We start from the raw sequence: 18,766 nt of genomic DNA, 5'->3' as shown, positions 1-18,766 counted from the left end.
ATTATAACAAATACAAAGATTTAATAATTAAGTTTATATTTTACATGAATAAATATTATAAAATAATATTAATATATTAATATCGGTAAATTTTTTAGTATCCGTATTTTACACGCAAATCTATTTAATATTGATCTATTCTAAACAATATACTAATGAAGAAACAATTAGGATACATGTCGACTTTACAATAAATATTTTCCCTTTCTTTTCATTTTCTTATTAGGAAAATATTTTTTAGCATATTATGTAATATCTTTTTGATTAGATTTATTTGATTGATTAGTTACAAAATATTTTAAAACTTTACCTTATTTATTAATTTTTTACCATATACAATCATCTAAAATATGTAATATCTTTTAATTACAATGGATAATTATCAAATAACATATTAATAATTTATGTAAATTATTAATTTTCATTAAAATAAATTTGTAATAAAGTAAGAAAAGAAAATAATTTTGAAAGTTTTTCATAGATAATACTGTATATTACTTACATGGCTATATTAAAAAGACAAATTCTTATGAGAGACGGTCTCTTTGAGAGACTATATTTTGATTTGATCGGCCCATCATTATCTTTTAGTTTATTTAAGCTTTAATGTAATGGGTTGAGCTTGAGAGACGTCTCTAAAAAAGACGGTCTCTCAGAATACCGACTGTACTAAAAAAACTGCACAAATTAAATAGATTACACATTTATTATTTAAGTAATTAATAATTAATATTTAATAATTAATTAGGATAAGATATCGGTGAAATAAATTTCAAATAATAATTTTATCACCTATGTTTGACAAGTTTATAATACGAAATACTTATATTAAGTTATGTTAGTTATTATAGTAAAAAATATGTTCTTTAGGCTGAAAACTTATTTTAAGGTTTTATAAAGACATTGAGCATTTAAATTATTTTTATATTATTTTTTATGTGTTGAAATTTTCTATTATTTTGTGTATCTTATAACCCATATTATTTAGTCCATACTTTTATGATTATGTTTTACATAGTACTCCATGTATTAATAATATGTATCTAAATCTAATAGTAATACTTTTACAGTTTTTAAAACAAATTAATTTATAGTTTCAACATATTTAAAAAGTTAAGAGTCATATAATAATTTAATTACACGTATAAACTTACTAATTTTTTATTTAAATAATTCATAAACTGTGCTTGGCACGGAAATCTATCTAATATACTAGCAAGAAGGATGCAACCAACTTATATCTTTTTGTTTTTGAAATTGCTCAACTCTTTTTCTAAGACGGTCCCAACATATTATAACAAGTTTACAAGAATAGGGGGAGTACTATTTATTATCCGCTATTTTTGTGAGAGACCATCCCTTAAAGAGACGACCTCAAAACAAGTAGCTTACATTTTTATTTTGTTTTTATTTAATTTGTATTAATTAGTCTATTTAGCCAATATATCTTATGTATCTCTTGTAGAGACCGTCTCTCACAACAATTTGTGTTTCATAATTCGAAAAATTAACTTTTTATGTACAAAACGATATTTAGTATTTAGCTTATTGGACAATTTTTTAGCTTATTTTAACCAATTGAAAAGGTTGGATTGTCAAACCATTAAATGTTAGTTTTGGTTAGAGGTGTTCATTCATATTATTCGGTTGATTTCGGATAAGATGTTTTGGGTCGGTTTAAAATCGGATTTTGTGTCAATATTGGTTTTTACATGATTGTAAATCCTTTTTTAGTCGGGTCAAATTAGTTTCAATTACAAAGTCAGATGAATATTGAGTCATGGATCTGTTTAAACCCTTCTAGTTTTGGTAAATAAGTTTGTCGAAATAGTTTATTTTTATTAATAAGCTATTTTTTAAACAAGTTAGTCTTAGTTTAGACAATATCAACTAGTTTAAGCCATTTATAAAATTAGCTAATCACATAAATCACTCTACCTAGCTATTAACTATAGCCTATGAGTCATTTGTTAAACACTTCCCAAAATATCAATCTTTAATTTACAAAAAAATATCACTCTTTAATTTAAAAGTTGTGATTAAATATTAAAAAAAAACAGCAAACAAAGTATTTTTTTTCTCTTGTTCGTTGTTAGTATCAGCGAACAACTTGACCTTAAGTTAGACTGTTAAAATACAAAGATGCTTATTTGAAAACGAAAATTTCCCAAACCTTATTTTAAAATTTTTTTATAAAAAAATTTATTTTATTCAATCTTTCAAAAAGTGGTATTAAATGTCGATGAAACTTGTACAAAACTAAAGACGTTGAAACAAAGGACTTTACAACCCAAGACCTCTCCCTCGCTCAAAAAGAAAAAACCAATTGAATTTACAACAAGACGTAAAATAAAATACAAGTTTTTATACATTCCCAGAACCACATTCCCTGCAATGCCGAAGATGCATTATTCACATGAAGTTTTCACTAAACAGAAAAATTCCCCGGAAGCGAAATAAGGGAAAACCGAAAGCACCAAATACTACCCATTGCCAGGGAAAATCCCAGAGAAGTTCGGGATCCTGTCAACATGCCTCAATGCACGCTCCGCAATCTGTTGAGTGCGGTAATCTCCATGGTGAAAAGCATCGATAAGAGCAGTTCCAACATTCTGATCATTCGATATCTCATAAGCAATCTTATCAATTCGTAAAAGCCTCTCCACCACCCAAACGGATCTCTTCATTAGGTTTTCGGTTTTCTTCTCGACAAAAATATCCAAAATGGGTTTGATTCCATCGGCCTTATGTAATACCAAAACACCTTCTTCTATGTTGACTCCATCGTCCAACAAAGTGGATAAAGCAGCGAGTGATGCCTCGATGACATTCTCGTTTGGGTGATCGAGAAGTGCTACTAACTTTTCCGTGACATGACCTTCGACTAGGCAAAATGTCTCCCTCAAAGAACAGATACCTCCATGAACGGGACATAACCCGGAAATTTGGGGAGGTTTGTTAAAACAAGAGAAAATCGACGCACACATAGTGGGTGGTGTGATTTCCAGCCTTTTCGTCAAGTTCTTGGATTCTGAAGAAAGTTTCATCAAAGCCCAAGCGGAAGCTTTTGGAACGTTGTCGATCCCATTTACCTGGAGCAAGTCGGTAAATAGCCAAGCAAGATTTTGGTCGCAGCAGAAAGCCATTGATTCATGATCTTCAGCGACCACATACGTGACCCTGGCAAGAGAACGGACAAGCCCTTCAAAGTATGGAGTCACAAAACGGCCACCCCTTGCTTCCCCCTGCCTTATTCTCTTAATTCTAGATATGATCATCCTGAAAGCATCTTCTTTAAACATTCTTCGAGTAAGTGCAAGATCTTTTTCGGGAAGTTCTGCCAATAGGCCAACAGCCACAGCCAGCTCTTCGGTAATTCCATTGTTCTCGGATATAATTCCGATAAGGGCCCCAAGCTGGCCAGCAGCAAGTAAAGCATCGGCTAATTCTTGGGCCATATTAGGTGAAATATTATGCAGAAGTTTCACAGCAGCTAAAAGCAAATCTCGCTCCTCAATGAACTGAACCAAACTGATGGTAGCACCGGAACTTTTAATGACAGCAACCACACGTTCGACGGTCTTGGGATAACTGGTTAGTCCAACAAGAACCTGGAGGAGTTTGCACTCGATTGACGGGCCGGTATTGCTGATTAGGTGGAGGAGGCTGTGTATTATCTCTTCCGAAACTAGGGTTTGGTTTTCAGGACCTATTATAACTGAATCAATTTCATATCCCGAATTCACGAGATTCGAGAGGATAGTGGCTGAAACCTCTTTCAGTCGCATCGGAAGTCCTCTCACGCCAACACTAAATAGGTCCTTCACTAACGGAGGAAGAATCCCAGCTTTAATTAATATCTTTGCACTCACATCGCATGATGAAATCTGATTCAAGGCTTTCAAGGAAGCTTCCCTAGACTGTAAATCGCCATTTTTCATGAGATTTACAAGTGATGAACCCACTGTTTCAGCTACTTGGACCTTGACGTCATTGCTTAGACCCAAATCACCGAGAAATGAAGCCATTGATAATTTAGTTTCAGGGTTTCCTGTGAAGATATGCAAGCATTAGGAAGATTCAGTTTAACCATGTAGACATCCTTATTCCTTATTGAGTATACAGTTTCACAAGGCGTATAGTAAACAAAATCTAGCTCTTTTCAGGCAGGTGTTACCGAAAGATTGAATAGACAAACTAGAGATGGAATGTTCTAAAAGTAGAGAAAAGAAAAAGCTAAATGTTATAAGCTACATCTACAATTAATAGTCACATACAAAATTGACAATATCTGAGAAAAATGATCACGATACCTAGAATATACTTCTAAGTGGTTTATGATTGAAATCCCAATATCTTACTTATCCGTTTCGTTAGTGGTACTAAATGGTGGTAATGGGAATGATTTATAGTATAAAATTTCATCAAAAGTTTCATGTCATTCCCATGATGATGAAACTTTAATCACAAAAAATTTTTTGTTTACAAATTTCCATCAACACCTAATACCCCTCTCCCAATGATAATGCATTGGAATTAAAAAATGAGATGATTGAAGTTCGACAAGCATAGTCATCAAGGAAGCCAAGAGATTTTTCAACAAAAATTACACTAGTTTACATTCTCATTACCACCGTTTATTACCACTCACCAAACGGGCCGTCATATGGAGGATAGAATATTTCACAACTATTACAAATAAGATTTCGTGAATGAAATTTCACGTGGCATCTTTAAGGTTTGACATGGTCTCCCTCCTGTTTTAGAAATACAATAGGTATCCGTGAGGTTTACTCCAAACCTATAATTGAGAAATAAGTAAACTTATTACTCAAAAGTCAAAACCACATATGAATTGATTGGCATTACTACATTCACTAATGACAATAAGGGGGCTGTACGTGGAGAATCCATATAGTCAATGCTACAATCATAGAAAGTAAGAAGTCCTGGGATGTTATGAATCTTTCACACAGGAGAAAAAAATTGCCCTTGTGACATGTTAAAAGAAAATCAAACAGCAGTATAACATCTAGGGTTCCAAGTAGAAGAAAATCAGACAGAAGCAGAACATTTAAAGCCTTAAAAGTTCACAAAATATCAGAAATTGGGGGTTGCGGAGGCCACCCCTCCTGTTTCTACCCCCCCTGTGCTTAGATCAGAATTTCCCAATGGGCTTATTGTATGTCTCATTTCTTATCTAGGTGATATTGCAAAAAAGGTTAAGGATGAGTATCAAACCATCATCTCCACAACACCTTTCTGCATCCAAACCATTACCACCTCTAAATTACCCTCAAATCATCACCCAACAAACCCACAAAATATGAGGTTTTGATACCTTTTGGGGAAGGTGGGTTTCAGGCAAATCCCATTACGCAAGCTAGAATCATGAGTATTTCTATAATAAGGCGAAGCAATATGCTTAGGTATACAATAAAAGGCTAAATGTGGAGTTGTTATATAATTATACACAGATTCAAGCGTGATTTTGTCATAGATCTATCCCCTTCTTAATACTCAATTAGGATTGTGTTTGATGCTTATGCCTTATATACATCCCTAAGATTGCATATAGCAAAACCCTTAAAATACATAATTTTTCAAAAAATAAAAAAAAGATTGTATAGCAGGTCTAGGACATTAAATCCATTACTATAGTCCTACTTGGCTAATGCTATCAAGAACTTTTCACGCATAACCAGCATCATACTGACAATTAATTGAAATTCTGATGCGCTCTTTAATGGAGAATTGCCACCTTTTTATATCCCAACATCAATTCACAACATAGAATGGAAATGAGATGATATGCGGATATGGGGAACAAGAGCTACTGCAATGCAGCCTTTTGGCAGTGGTGGCACAAGGTTTTTTGGCAGTCTTTCTTTGATAATCACATTGCTTCTTAAAATAATCCCATCTATGAATTCTTTTAGAATAAGCCAAAGATTAGAGCGTCTTTTCAAAATGATCCAAATGTCTAAAATAACTAATTTAAAAGTAAACTTATAAAGACTCCAGCTTTAGCTAGCAAATTTTGAGTGTATGGAGAGGAAAGACAAAGCAAAATCCTTAAGTACAAAACAAATAAACCCTTTAGACAAGATTTGACCACCCGAGAAGTGAAAGAAAGACATGATATTTCTTTGTTTTTTAATGATATAAGCATAGAGAGTTGTTTTACTTCGAATTTTGAGAAGTGGAATTTCGACTTCTATAATAGAATTTAGGGAAGCTAGGAGCGCATCATTTCAGTTCAAAAATAAGTGTAGGAGAGAGATTGGATTATTAGTAGTGTAACCTCCTCACCCTTTGTCATCTAACAAGATCAACATTTAGATTTATTGTGACATAGAATATTCATTCTTGAAAAGATAGTCAATTATGTGTTTTCCACTCTTTGATAAAACAAATGGCACATTGAGTACTCAGTTTTGCTACGACCAAGTCTAAAATCACAAGACTTTTCCTGGAGTTTTAGACCGCAATACCTCATTTAAACCTATCGTTTTTGTTCATCCAAGACTGTGGCAAACATGGAATAGGGATTAGATAGGATCTCTAATGCACAACAATGATAATAGGAAAATGATGTAGTTGTGATACAGTGATATGAATCACATTTCGCACTATGGTCCTCCTCCACAGGTCCTCATTGGTCTTCATCTCATCATTCATGGCTTAATTGTATTAATCAACTATAACCAATTATCTTTCTTTATTGAACCCCACCATGGCCCTACTCTGAGCATGTTGTATGCGTTCTCTATGTATAATGTGCAATCTCTTAAAAAATTCCTTTGGAAGGTGCTATTTTATGATTCTTCCTAATTGTATGTAATGTTTGAGTTTTGAAATGTGGTAAATTATATCAGATATAGATTTATTCTGTTAGATATTGTTTGGTGGGAAGGTAATTTTGTCACTGGTCTTGTGGATAATTCGAAATTGAAACTAGATCTAGATGATGGAGGAGATCAAAGGGTTAGTTCCAAGTAAGCAAGGTGTATGAGTGTTGGTGCTTGAATTGGTGTAATGAATTTGAGCTCGTTACAAGGTATGGGAGTAGGACTTCTCCCACTAGAGTTGTGTGGGAAACTAATGAGGAGTTTATAGATCGAATGGACTTTCTCACCTAATATGCTAGTCTTTAGGTATGAGTTCTCCCGTTTGATCTATAATAGCTGGTGATGTCATTGTGATCAAAGTGGTGGTATGTGGGTATATACATGACTTTCTCGATCCTCGTTAGATGATTACTTTCAAATTATTGTAAAATTGGTCGACCCAATAATGTATCGATTTGGCTAATTCCAGCTATACCTAAGACTTAAAATAGGTGATGCCCCCAAAGAATCTCAGGATCACTTTTATCTCAACATAAACAAAAGTTAGCACATAATTATAATCTAAACATTAAAGTTTTAACATCAAAGTTTAGAAGTTCAAAAGCAACACGCATCAGTAGCCTACAGCCCTACCTGGATCATCTCGAATTTTGACATAAACCGGATACTAAAATGAGAAAGTATATACCTTCAAGTAGGAGTGTCAAAAGGGGCTGCAGTCTACCATTTTCAGCCATAAGCCGCACATTGTTTTCACTCTGTGCAAGATTATCCAGGGTTTTATAAGCTTTCTCAACAATTAAAATATTTTCGGAATTACTGCCTGTCATCCCAATTAAGAATATAACTGCTCCATTGATTGAGCCTATTTTCTCAGAAAGATTTTTAGATTTAGAAAGCTCATAAAGCAAAGAGATAGCTTCTGCTTTTTCTTTCTCTGAGGACTGAAGGGACAACAATTTCACAATGGTACGTATAGTGCCTCCTTCACCCATTGTTTCCTGCACAACACATTAGCAGAACACAATGTCAAGTTTCATATACAATGAAAAATGTCACGTTAGTCCTAGTGATTTTATTACTTAAAAAGTAACCATCGAAGAGAAAAAAAACCTTCATGTCTGAGTCTTGTTCTGCTATGACCCGAAGAGTTTCCAAGGCTTTACATCGAATTTTCCTGCTACTGTTTCTAAGCATTTCAACAATTGAATTCACTGTCTCTGCATTATGAACAGCATGCTTATTTGATTTTGTTCTGCTTCCTTTTGCTATATATTCCAAATAACTCAATGCTTGAAGAATATCTTTAGGTGATGCCCCAGATGATAATGACCGACGTGCCCTATCAAGTTGTGCCGCTTCATTCCTGGCAGTCCATTCTTCAATTGTGTTCCTCAGAGCTATACTTGGGTTCAAATAAGTACTTTTCAGGTCTTTTAACGTTAATGGACATGTAGGCTTCTTTCCACTCTCCTTACATTCTCTAAACCATTTCTCGATTGCCTCCCGTTCAAAAGTATTCCCATTTTCTATGGTTACCGGATCGCGCATGACCTTCTTTGTTAAAGGGCAAAGAAATGGGCGGAAGATAGGCTCTACATGCAGTGTCTCAACAATTGAACAGTCATCTGACTGGCTATCAATGTCAGAACTGCCACCTGAGCTCCCACCCATATGTAATACTTCTATGTAAAGAGCCAAAAACATAATTGCACATAAATTGATTAGTATACTCTTCATATAGAAAAATAAAAATTCACATCATAAAGATCCGTAACTTAATAAAAATTAACAAGAACAAGCAAAGCTCAAGTAACGTGCATCTAGTACCTACGAGGCTACAACAACACAATCAAACTAGTCACCCAGCCTCCACAAAAACAAAATTACCTCAACACTTACAAACAGAAAGCTCCCAATCAGAAATAAGCAGCCTTACAAGGCAAGGAGAATAGGTTTTTGTAGAGGTGTTCCGCCTTCACTTTCGTAATTACCAATCTAAAGAAAACAGTACTCTTTGAACTTTGTGCCTTAATACGTTTGAAGGATGGTGTTTTGTTTCAAATTCAAATTACCATCCTAATGGAAGAATAGTAATAGCTTGAAATCCAAAAGCTTTTCATGTTAATCTTATATTTTGCTTTGATCAACTCATTAATTATCTTTTTGATGGTTGCCTGCTCAAATGTTTATGCTCAATCAGAGTAGAGAAATAAGAGCACTAGCCACTATGGGATAACTAACAAAAGAATGGGCTCGGTCTCCATATGCCATGGATGGTCTTAGGGGAATTTAATGTGATTTTAATGAGCCACAAAAGTTTGTTTTAGATTATTAAGTAGAGTGGTAATTTTTACACTTGGTACAAGCAATTGGTAAATGCTAGAGTTTATTCTAAGCTGGACAGAATCTTAGCAATTGATCATTGGTTTGAATGTATTTATAGTGTTAGAATTATGTTTGTAAATGACGGATAATTCGACCAATTCGCCGGGATAGCAACTTGGTAGCATGTTGTTTATGGAAAACCTTCATTGAAATGTTTCGGGATGTGGCCAGATACTCACATTTCGAGACTATTATTAGGGATGTGTAAAGTATGTCCTGGTCCTCCTATTTTTGGTCTCATGATAATTTAAAGAACATGAAAAAAATTTGAAGTGCATCAAGAGAGATTCAGGAGATTCATGTTCAGTACATGTCAGCTTTGCAAGTGATGGAAGATAGGGAACTTGATTGCCTCAGGAACCCTCCAAACCCTGAAATGGCTATATTTGAGTGAGAAGAAAGAAAATTTGTAGCAATTAGGAAGTCATTGTCTTCTTTTCTGAGCCAATCCAAACTGGTTTGGGCAAAGAATGGTGATGAAAATTTCACTTTATTCCATTAAGCCATGAAGATAAGACAGTTACAAAATGGTGATGAAAACTCCACTTTATTCTATCTAATACTCGATTTCAGAGTCATGGCTCCATTTACAATGTCTAATGTAACTGAAGCTATGTTCTCAATTAATGGCATTCAAGCTCCGGGTACGATGAGTTTTGTAGCCATTTTTACTAGAGCAACTGGGATGGGATGTTGGGATGTTTTAGAGCCTGAGCCCTAAGGTATGCCAAGCTGTCCCATCATGTAGTATTCATTGTAAGCTAATCTTCCATACATCTTTCAACAACTTTAATCAACTAGACTCAAACATAGAAAGCTTTTCTTCTGTTCAGAGACCAAAGGTCTAAAAAGCTCACTTTGAAGCTAGCCACCTACCTCTCAAATTTATTCAGATCTCATGATTAGTTATAAGAGCATTAAATTTAATTATGTGTCAATTACAGAGGCGTGATGTATTGAACATTTCACAATGTAATTTCAACCAAAATGTTCAAAGGGAAAAAAACAAATTAAGTATGTGCTTTCTGATACTTTACTAAACTGAACATATTAGGTGAGAAAAATCTTCTTTTGCTTTTGTCACGGAACCTTGCACAAGTCCACCCTTCTTGACAAGCAAGGTGTCACATTCGGACCCTTTGGCTCACTCCACAAAGAAGCAACGCTTAGCACATCCTTGTGTTCGACAATTTACATTGCTAACACACAAGTGCTAGACTTCCCCGGAACTTAGCATCGCACAATCCCTTCTACGCACAAGCTACATCCCTCAATATATGGATGATTCTGCAGCAAGCTAGTCCCATAAACTGGATGCTTGGTGGGCTTAAGAAAGGACACCTGACATGGAGAACATAAAGGGAAACCCCACCCTCAAGGTCCCTCTAGGGGGCTTTGATCCCACAACCTCTTGGTTGTCAAACACGCCTTTACCGCTCGGCAAAACTTTCTTGGTTATGAACAAAACTTATTAGTGTAGAATGACGTAACCTGGAGTAAAAAGTGAGCGTAGAAGCACTTATTGGTATCGAACTAGATTCCTTAGTGTTGAAAATATAATTATCTTCAACATGCCTATTCAAACCATAACACGATAATTTAGGCCAGCATCTTAAAATATATACTAATAATCTATGACAAAAACATAAAATCCATACTAGGTTTCTCAATAGTTACAAAAAAATAGTGATACCACAAATAAAATTGCAGAGCAACTCAAAGAGTGTATCATGGTAAAGAATCGCACTAATAGCCATCAAAAACAAATTATTCGCCCCAGACAGTGGTCTCGACTAATATTCCAGTCAAAAACCAATTCGACAGCCGATCTTGCTTGTGCATCATACCATGCCAGTGGTCCTGGTAAGTAAAACATTACTATAGTCTATGATAATGCTGGTAAGCTTTCAAACTTGAGCCTTGAGCAAGGCCAACAATATTGTTGTTATTTGATTATATTAAACTATTTACACCATCAACATTCAACTTTCATGAAAGAACAATCTAGAAGACCCAAAACAAGAACTTTACATTTCACTACCTTAAGAAAGTAAAAACACCCACATAAAAGAATTTACCAAATAGGCAATAACCAATTAAGTCTAAACTTTAGCATTCAAATTTTATCAGCAGAAAAACAGCAATTCAATTGAGCATGTTTAATGAAATTTAATCAAACAATAAAAATAAAACCAATAAGACTTACAAAGCAAAAGATGGGCAAAATTGACCAAATATCAAAACAGCAAGAACTCAAATCCCAAAATTGGCTGAACTTGATGCCAACTTCATCATAACTGAAAGAAAAACCCTAATATATTTATCCAACCTTCAAAAATTGAATCTGTTTAAGCCAATGCACAGAAATCAGCAAGAATCAACAACAGGAGATCTCAATTCATAACCCAATTCAATTATTTTATTTCTTCTTTGCAAAAGGTAATTGGGGAAAATCATTTAAAGAAAAGGAAAAAAAAAAGAAAGTATTTAAGTAAAACTTCTACTAATTGAGTAAACCTTAGCTGTTAATGTGGTGAATGATAATTATGGAGAAAGAAGAATATGGGTTGACAATGAATAGCCTTGTTTGTTGATGAAGGGACCACCAAAAAACAAATTTGAGGTTTGACCTTTTAGGGTTTGCTGCTTGCTTAATTTAATCATAATAATGGAAATTAAAATCTGGAAAATGGGAATTTTTTTCCATGTAAAAATGTAAAGAAGAAAGATAGTTTATTTCCACTTTCCAGGATGGTTCTGAGGAGGTGTGAAGAACTTGCAACAAATTTGAGTATAGTATTATTAGGTAGAAGAAGACTTGGGATTTGGGAAGGTTAGGTAAGACGGAATGCCAAATTTGAGAATATCAATTTTGAGAGAAGTCTACTTCTCTTACCTCTAATTTAAATTTTTAAGTATTTATATATTTTTTCATTGATAAAAACAACTTTTATAAAGTTACTCACCTTTTATCATAATTTTATTGAGAATTGATGATTGAAAAATTAAAATCATGAAAAAATTTCAATGTTTTTGACCATATTAGATTTATTTTTTTTAAAAGAAAATATATATTAGATTATTATTGCTTAACTTTTCTTCATATTTAAATGTATTATTATATCATTAATGTCAAAATTTTAATCTAAATAATATAGGATTGGCTATAAAAATCATGAACGCATAAATCGTTCTTAATAAAATACTCTCTCTTATTCAGCTTATGTGTTTCATTTCCTTTTATAGTCAAGTCACTTTAATTGTCTCATTTCTATTTTTGGTATGAGTTTTTGACTTTTATGCCCTTAATAGCTTTATCCTATTTCCAATTATACCCTCCATTACCCACACTATTTTCCTCCCTTACATTAAAAACCCATAATACCACTCTCTTTCCTATCCTTAGAGTCCCACTTTTGACTCTCTTTAATAGGAGGGAGTATTATACAATGAAGGACAAGGAGAGTCTCGTGAAAATGACAATGATTTTTTGTTTTATTTATTTAAAATAATATTATTAAAAAACTAAAAGTTTAACAGTTAATTAGTGAGCTATTTGGAGCTTTAATCGCTAATTGGTTGTTTCTTAATGATGTATTATCAAGTTATTAGATTGTAATTTACAAATAAATTAAATTTAAGTCATTGTTGCAATTTAATAAAACTGAAAAATTACTTAATTTTTATAAAAAGTAGTATAATTTTTCGTGCATATTTTTCTTATATTATCAAATCAAGGATATTAAAATCTTTCATATACTAGTTCATGTTGAACATTTAGAGTATATAGACCTAGATTTGTATATACTACATACTAAGTTCATAGGTAGAAGAAGATCTAGGATATTAAAATAAATATATTATAAGTTCAAATTAAATGCCTCAAAGAATTTGATGAATCATTACTTTGATTCATAAGTTTTGTTTGATGAATCATTACTTTGATTCATAAGCTTTGCTTGGTGAAACATAACTTTGGTTCGTAAACTTTGCTTGGTGAAACATTACTTTGATTCGTAAGCTTTGTTTGGTGAAACACTTTTGTTTTAAAATGAGGTATTGTTTGATGCATAGCTCTATAAATAGAGGTTGCACGCCAAGGGACATTCCATCCCAATTTCATATGATTTATGATTTATCTCTTAAGAATACTCTTATTCTTGTTCTTACTTTCATGAGATAATATTGAGAGAGTAATTAACTCTTAATATCATCAAAGTTCATAATTCACTACAACACTTGTATTTACTATTGCAATTTCCTTGTGCTAGGATTTTGTTGTGTAAATTGTATCTCATTGTGAATTTCATTTATCATCCCAAGCACCTTTTGTGGGAGCACAATAGGAAAGTGCATGAACGCTTTCTACTCATATCAAGTTTTCGAGCGACTCTCTGATTGTCGCAACCTTATCTTCATGGTGTCCATTTGGTGATTTACAAAGTAAGAAGTTCCATTGCCATCCACACAAGGAAAATACAAATCGATTTGTTTTATTTGTATTTGCATTATATTTCCAACAGTCCATTGAGACTTAGACATGAACATGAGTTTAACTGTATAGCTCGAAAGAATATAACTCTCCAATTGCTAAAGAGGGCCACGGACATGCCACATTCACCATTTTAAAAATAGTACGACACGATATATAGTCTATTGGCGAGCATTTCTATATCACAACTTAACACATTTAAAAAGATATGGCAAACATTTATAAGACGAAGAAGAGTTGTATGCCCAACTTTTAACTTTTTATAAACAAAATGTTATATGTGGAAGAGGTTTTTTTATCACAACTTATGGCATTCAATTAAAACCTAGACAACATATATAGATCATGTTGTATCACTACTCTCTCCACAACATTGTAATTTCTTTGTTGCTTGCCTCAAGAACAATAAAAACAAGTACATATAAAACATAAATTACAAAAGAAAAAGAAACTTTTAATACACAAGATTGATGACATTCCTTAAATTATCACACCCAAATTAATAAAATTAAGAGAAACCTTTGACTTCTCAATGCTCTTTCCCTTTCTTGTGACTACATCATGCTTGTAAGCTTGAATATACCAACTCTAGCATCTTGGCTGCATTCAAAAATCATCAAAAATTTAGTGCATTTTGAAGATAAATATTAGTAAAAAAAATCATTTATCACATACAATTTTAAGCTTTGGATTTCATCTATCAAGCAACCAATTCAACCAAAAGCTTAAACTGATGGTTAAAGCACATGGATATATCATGTATTCTAACACGCCCCCTCACACAGAGCTCTTTGGGCAAAAAGTGTGGATACAACAAAAGACCTCCTTCAAGCCAAGCGCTGAATATTTCACTTGAAAATAAGGGATTATCAAGATTCGGATCAAACCCGTGACTGTTAGAATACATAACATATCAAGGAACCAATTCAACCAAAAACTTAAGCTAATGGTTGAGGCCTTAGGATATGTTATATACTCTAACAGTGACCTTTTGTCACGCTGGCTTTTGATACAATGTTAATGAACCAACTCAACCAAAAGATTAAGCTGATGGTTGAGGCCCGAGGATATGTTATATAGTTTAACAGCATCTGCATGACATAATAGATAATACTTACATCATATGATACAACTGATCTGCAGTAGTAAGCATTGGTAGCCATCGAACAAGTCGAACCACACTCACTATCTCTAAGCGAAACAGTCGATTTATCAAGCTTGACTGACCAAGGATACTGATAGTTTTGTGCAGTCGACCCAACATGAGACGATGAGCGTTGCATTTTAGCCCCCTTTGGTATGTTCCGTCCTTCAATAGAGGCCCTTCGCCCCCTACTAGGCTGCCTCTCAAACTCAGGTCTTTGTTTCGGTGCACTTTGTGATCGAACTTTGGCTCGCGAGGACTCAGTATTAGCCATATAATTGGGGTAGAGCGGAAAATCGTAGGACATTGTCTCGGCATATTCAGGCTTAGGGAACGAGAAGGGTGTCGCACAAGTGTCTGGCCTCGACAGAGCAGAGTTACATTGCGGACTGCTTTGTGCAGTAGCGAAAGAGTAATCCTCAAAATGGCCACTGCAGGTTCTTGGACTCATGTCTGTGATTCCTGATGGTGCAGGGCAGTATTGTGGATATGGATCCTGTATGTATAGTTTTGGATTTGGGGAAGAATAATAGGTTGATATGCTGTTGTCCATTCTTTCATTTACATGTTGTTGGCTTGGATTTGAGTAGCTGTTCCTGCTGTTTATGTTTGATCTGAATTCTCCCCTGTCCATTTCTACTATCTTTATATTCTCTTCCATGTCCTGCATTGGTTTGATAGAGTACACTGTTGGAAATACTTTATATCTGATGAAAATGACATATCAGTAAAATAATGGCTTGTGGACTTGCATATAATGTTTGGTGGGTCATCATTATTATCATACCCAGTAAATTATGCTAATGGGAAAATTATAATTAAGGTTTAGGGAGTAAAGAAAGACAGCAACTCATACCCATAAAGGAATGTTTGGTGGATGATTCTCCTAATATATGATTTTGGAAAAGAATAAATCTTATCAAATGTGTATGCAATCCAACACTCGTTACCTGCAAGTTTGCGGGCCCAAGCCCGCAAGTACCTTGTGAGTGTGTCCCACGAGGTAAGTCATGGCCTAACATACACAACTTCATCTTTCTATTTGTGTCGCACATCTTATGCATGTTATGTTGCAGATGATGTTTGCTAAAGGGTCAATTAGAAAACAACTCTTTGCTTTTACAAGTATAAGGATGCCTACATCTAATCCAAACGACCATCTAAATGAAAACCTAGATGGAGTCACTTATTGACATTGAATAGTAAAATATCGTTCTAAAATAATAAAGAAAAAAATATTGTTTCCTTATCATATACTTCCTCCGTTTCAAATACTCGCTACTAATAGTGACATTTTCCCACACATATCACACTCAATAGCAATATTATTGTAACGGAGGAAGTATGAAAAGTAAAGTTGAAAGTAGACTTTTATGATTACAACATGATTGGATCATCAGAAAAATCAAGTTATAACTTTTAAACCAGAAAGGGCCACGAATATCATATATAAATAGTTTTAAATGGATCTGGACAGTGACATCCTGACCATTTATTTGGTCAATAAGATCTAGTGATTTTTGACAACACTAGCCATGATCAATTCCTTTCTGTTCATTATCTTGTACAAAATCAGCTGAAAAGAACAATAAATTTCTAAATTTATTACTTCCAAAACCCAATAAAATATAAGAAAGGAAAGAAATTAAATCAAATAACAGCATACTAACAGGATGAATATGCTTGATCTTTTCTTGACTGCTCCTTCTGTGTGTAGATTGCCTGTGGTTACTGATCTTCCCTTCATCCACTGCCTGGATCCTTTGAGCTCGAGCTCGAGCCTGAGCTGTTACAAGGGCTTGCATACATCTTAATGTTGCTGTTGCTTGCTTTCTTACCAAATGACCCCTTACTAATGCCTGCAACTTCACTAATCCTCTTAAAGCCTTTAGTGCTTTTCTTGCCTGCAATACAATTTACCCTTTATACATCTTACGCTAATCATCATTATCATACTCAGTGTACCCCGCCATAAAAAACCATGATCGGGTCTGGAAGGAAAGAATGACGGCAACCTATACCCATAAAGTAGGAATGCGGCCAAACTATCAGCAGGTCTCCTACAGACCCAATCTATTAAAGGTTAATTAAACTAAAAGATGATAATTGGCTAATAGAATTAGAGACGGTCTTTCAAAAAGACCGTCTTTCACAAGAATTTGTAATATACCATAATATAATTATAATTAGCCTCCAATACATTTTATAAACTACTTGATATTAAAGGTTAATTAAACTAAAAGATGATAATGGGCTAACCGAATTAGAGACGGTCTTTCAAAAAGACCGTCTTTTACAAGAATTTGTAATATACCATAATATAATTATAATTAGCCTCCAATACATTTTATAAACTACTTGATATTAAAGGTTAATTAAACTAAAAGATGATAATGGGCTAACCGAATTAGAAACGGTCTTTCAAAAAGACCGTCTTTTACAAGAATTTGTAATATACCATAATATAATTATAATTAGCCTCCAATACATTTTATAAACTACTTGATCTATACTTTTCAGATGATGATTCAATTGAAAGTAACCTTTTTATCATCACTAAAGTTGTGTATATCTGACTCACTCAAATCCCGCTTAGAGTTAATCAACATCATTAATCAACTATAAATTCAAAATCGAAAAAAAAAACATACCAAATAAGAGCGATAAACAGACTGAATCTTGACAGCAGCAGCTTCCTCTAGAATGCAATTATTGACAGGATTTGCCGGTCCGACTGTTGCATTACTCACTGCAGCACAACTGTCGGTATCTCCCTCGTGTGCAGGCTTCTCGAGCACAGCAGCAGCCGCAGCTGCTGCTGCTGCTGCCGACTCTCCTAATTCATTCGGCTGTGCATTGATTGCATCAGCAGATTTAGCAGTAGTGGTAGTAGTAGTAGTATTAGTAATAGAAGATCGACGAAAACTCCATCTTTTTTTCTCTTTAGGAGTAGTGGGATTTTGATGATTTGTAGAATTAGACTGATTATTGATGCAATTTCCAATACTATTCTTCTGATCTTTCTCTTTTTTTCCAGTCAGAAAACTCTTGAACCATTTTCCTGTTTTCCCCATCTTAACTTGTACAGTAATTTATTTGTAAGTGGAATGAATTAATTAGACCAAATACATCGGTATTAAGATTTGAGAACTAAATAAACAAGTTATGAAGAACAGAGTAGAAGCAGCTCCCCCTTCCATGTTTGTGCCTCTTTGCCTTTATTTCAGTTGTCGTTAGTTGGTTAGTTCATTTTCATATTCATAGTTGTCTACTTGTCTAATGTTGTATAATTGGGTTTATACGTACTTCTTTGTATTTTCCCTATCTCATCTACTAGTGTACACTATTTTTATATACCTGTCATTGTCCTTTATTTTATTTTTTTGATTGTGAGTATATAACTTTTACCATACTATTATTGTCGATTGTAGTTGCTAGACGTTTAAGTAGCTTTTAATTGTGTGAATTTTATAAATGTAAATAAGGGAGTGCATAATAATTTGATTCAAAATATTTGATATCTGATTTTAAAAAAAAAATAAGTAAATAGATTTTTGTAAATCTGAATAATTTGGATATAAACACAATTTTAAACTGAATTCGAATCAAGATTTTGTGAAAACATATATTCGATTTTTATTTTAAAATAGAAAACTCTAAAAAAAACTAAAAGTATTGTTAGGGTTAGGCATTTGAATTTTATACATAATGATGCTAATATTTGTCATTCTCATTTACAACTGAGTTGCATAATTTATCAATTAGAAGTATTAATTGATTTAGGCTTTTGGACATTCAACCTTATTGTCTAATTTATTTTCAAAATACAAAAATGATTTTGAGTAAAGAAAGAAAGAGACATATGCTTAAATATTTTTGTGTACAACATTG

General features: G+C 33.6%; 2 protein-coding genes across 6 annotated transcripts; both read right to left on the bottom strand.

Annotated features, from left to right (window-relative positions):
* Positions 1 to 2,185: 2,185 nt before the first annotated feature.
* On the bottom strand, positions 2,186 to 12,139 carry LOC130824753 (U-box domain-containing protein 44-like). Of its 5 annotated transcripts, XM_057689791.1 has the most exons (5): positions 11,757 to 12,139; positions 11,446 to 11,583; positions 7,965 to 8,536; positions 7,540 to 7,852; positions 2,186 to 4,051 (listed from the first exon to the last, which is right to left on the bottom strand). In XM_057689791.1, the coding sequence occupies exons 3-5, from the start codon at positions 8,523 to 8,525 to the stop codon at positions 2,484 to 2,486; spliced, it is 2,442 nt and encodes an 813-aa protein (XP_057545774.1). In that variant the 5' UTR covers positions 8,526 to 8,536; positions 11,446 to 11,583; positions 11,757 to 12,139; the 3' UTR covers positions 2,186 to 2,483. The 5 variants fall into 5 exon arrangements, with proteins under 5 accessions (XP_057545774.1, XP_057545757.1, XP_057545766.1 ...); XM_057689774.1 differs by having other exon boundaries at positions 7,965 to 10,814; positions 11,446 to 12,139; XM_057689783.1 differs by having other exon boundaries at positions 11,446 to 12,139.
* Positions 12,140 to 13,949: 1,810 nt separating this feature from the next.
* On the bottom strand, positions 13,950 to 18,178 carry LOC130824743 (protein IQ-DOMAIN 19). Its single transcript, XM_057689765.1, has 4 exons — positions 17,527 to 18,178; positions 16,546 to 16,779; positions 14,850 to 15,539; positions 13,950 to 14,331 (listed from the first exon to the last, which is right to left on the bottom strand). Exons 1-4 carry the CDS (start codon positions 17,947 to 17,949, stop codon positions 14,320 to 14,322), a joined length of 1,359 nt encoding a protein of 452 aa, XP_057545748.1. The 5' UTR covers positions 17,950 to 18,178; the 3' UTR covers positions 13,950 to 14,319.
* Positions 18,179 to 18,766: the final 588 nt, after the last annotated feature.

Source organism: Amaranthus tricolor, chromosome 1 (assembly GCF_026212465.1).
Source record: "Amaranthus tricolor cultivar Red isolate AtriRed21 chromosome 1, ASM2621246v1, whole genome shotgun sequence".
NCBI lineage: Eukaryota > Viridiplantae > Streptophyta > Magnoliopsida > Caryophyllales > Amaranthaceae > Amaranthus > Amaranthus tricolor.
Note: the sequence above shows the minus strand (reverse complement) of the source record. Positions and strands in the feature narration are given on the sequence as shown.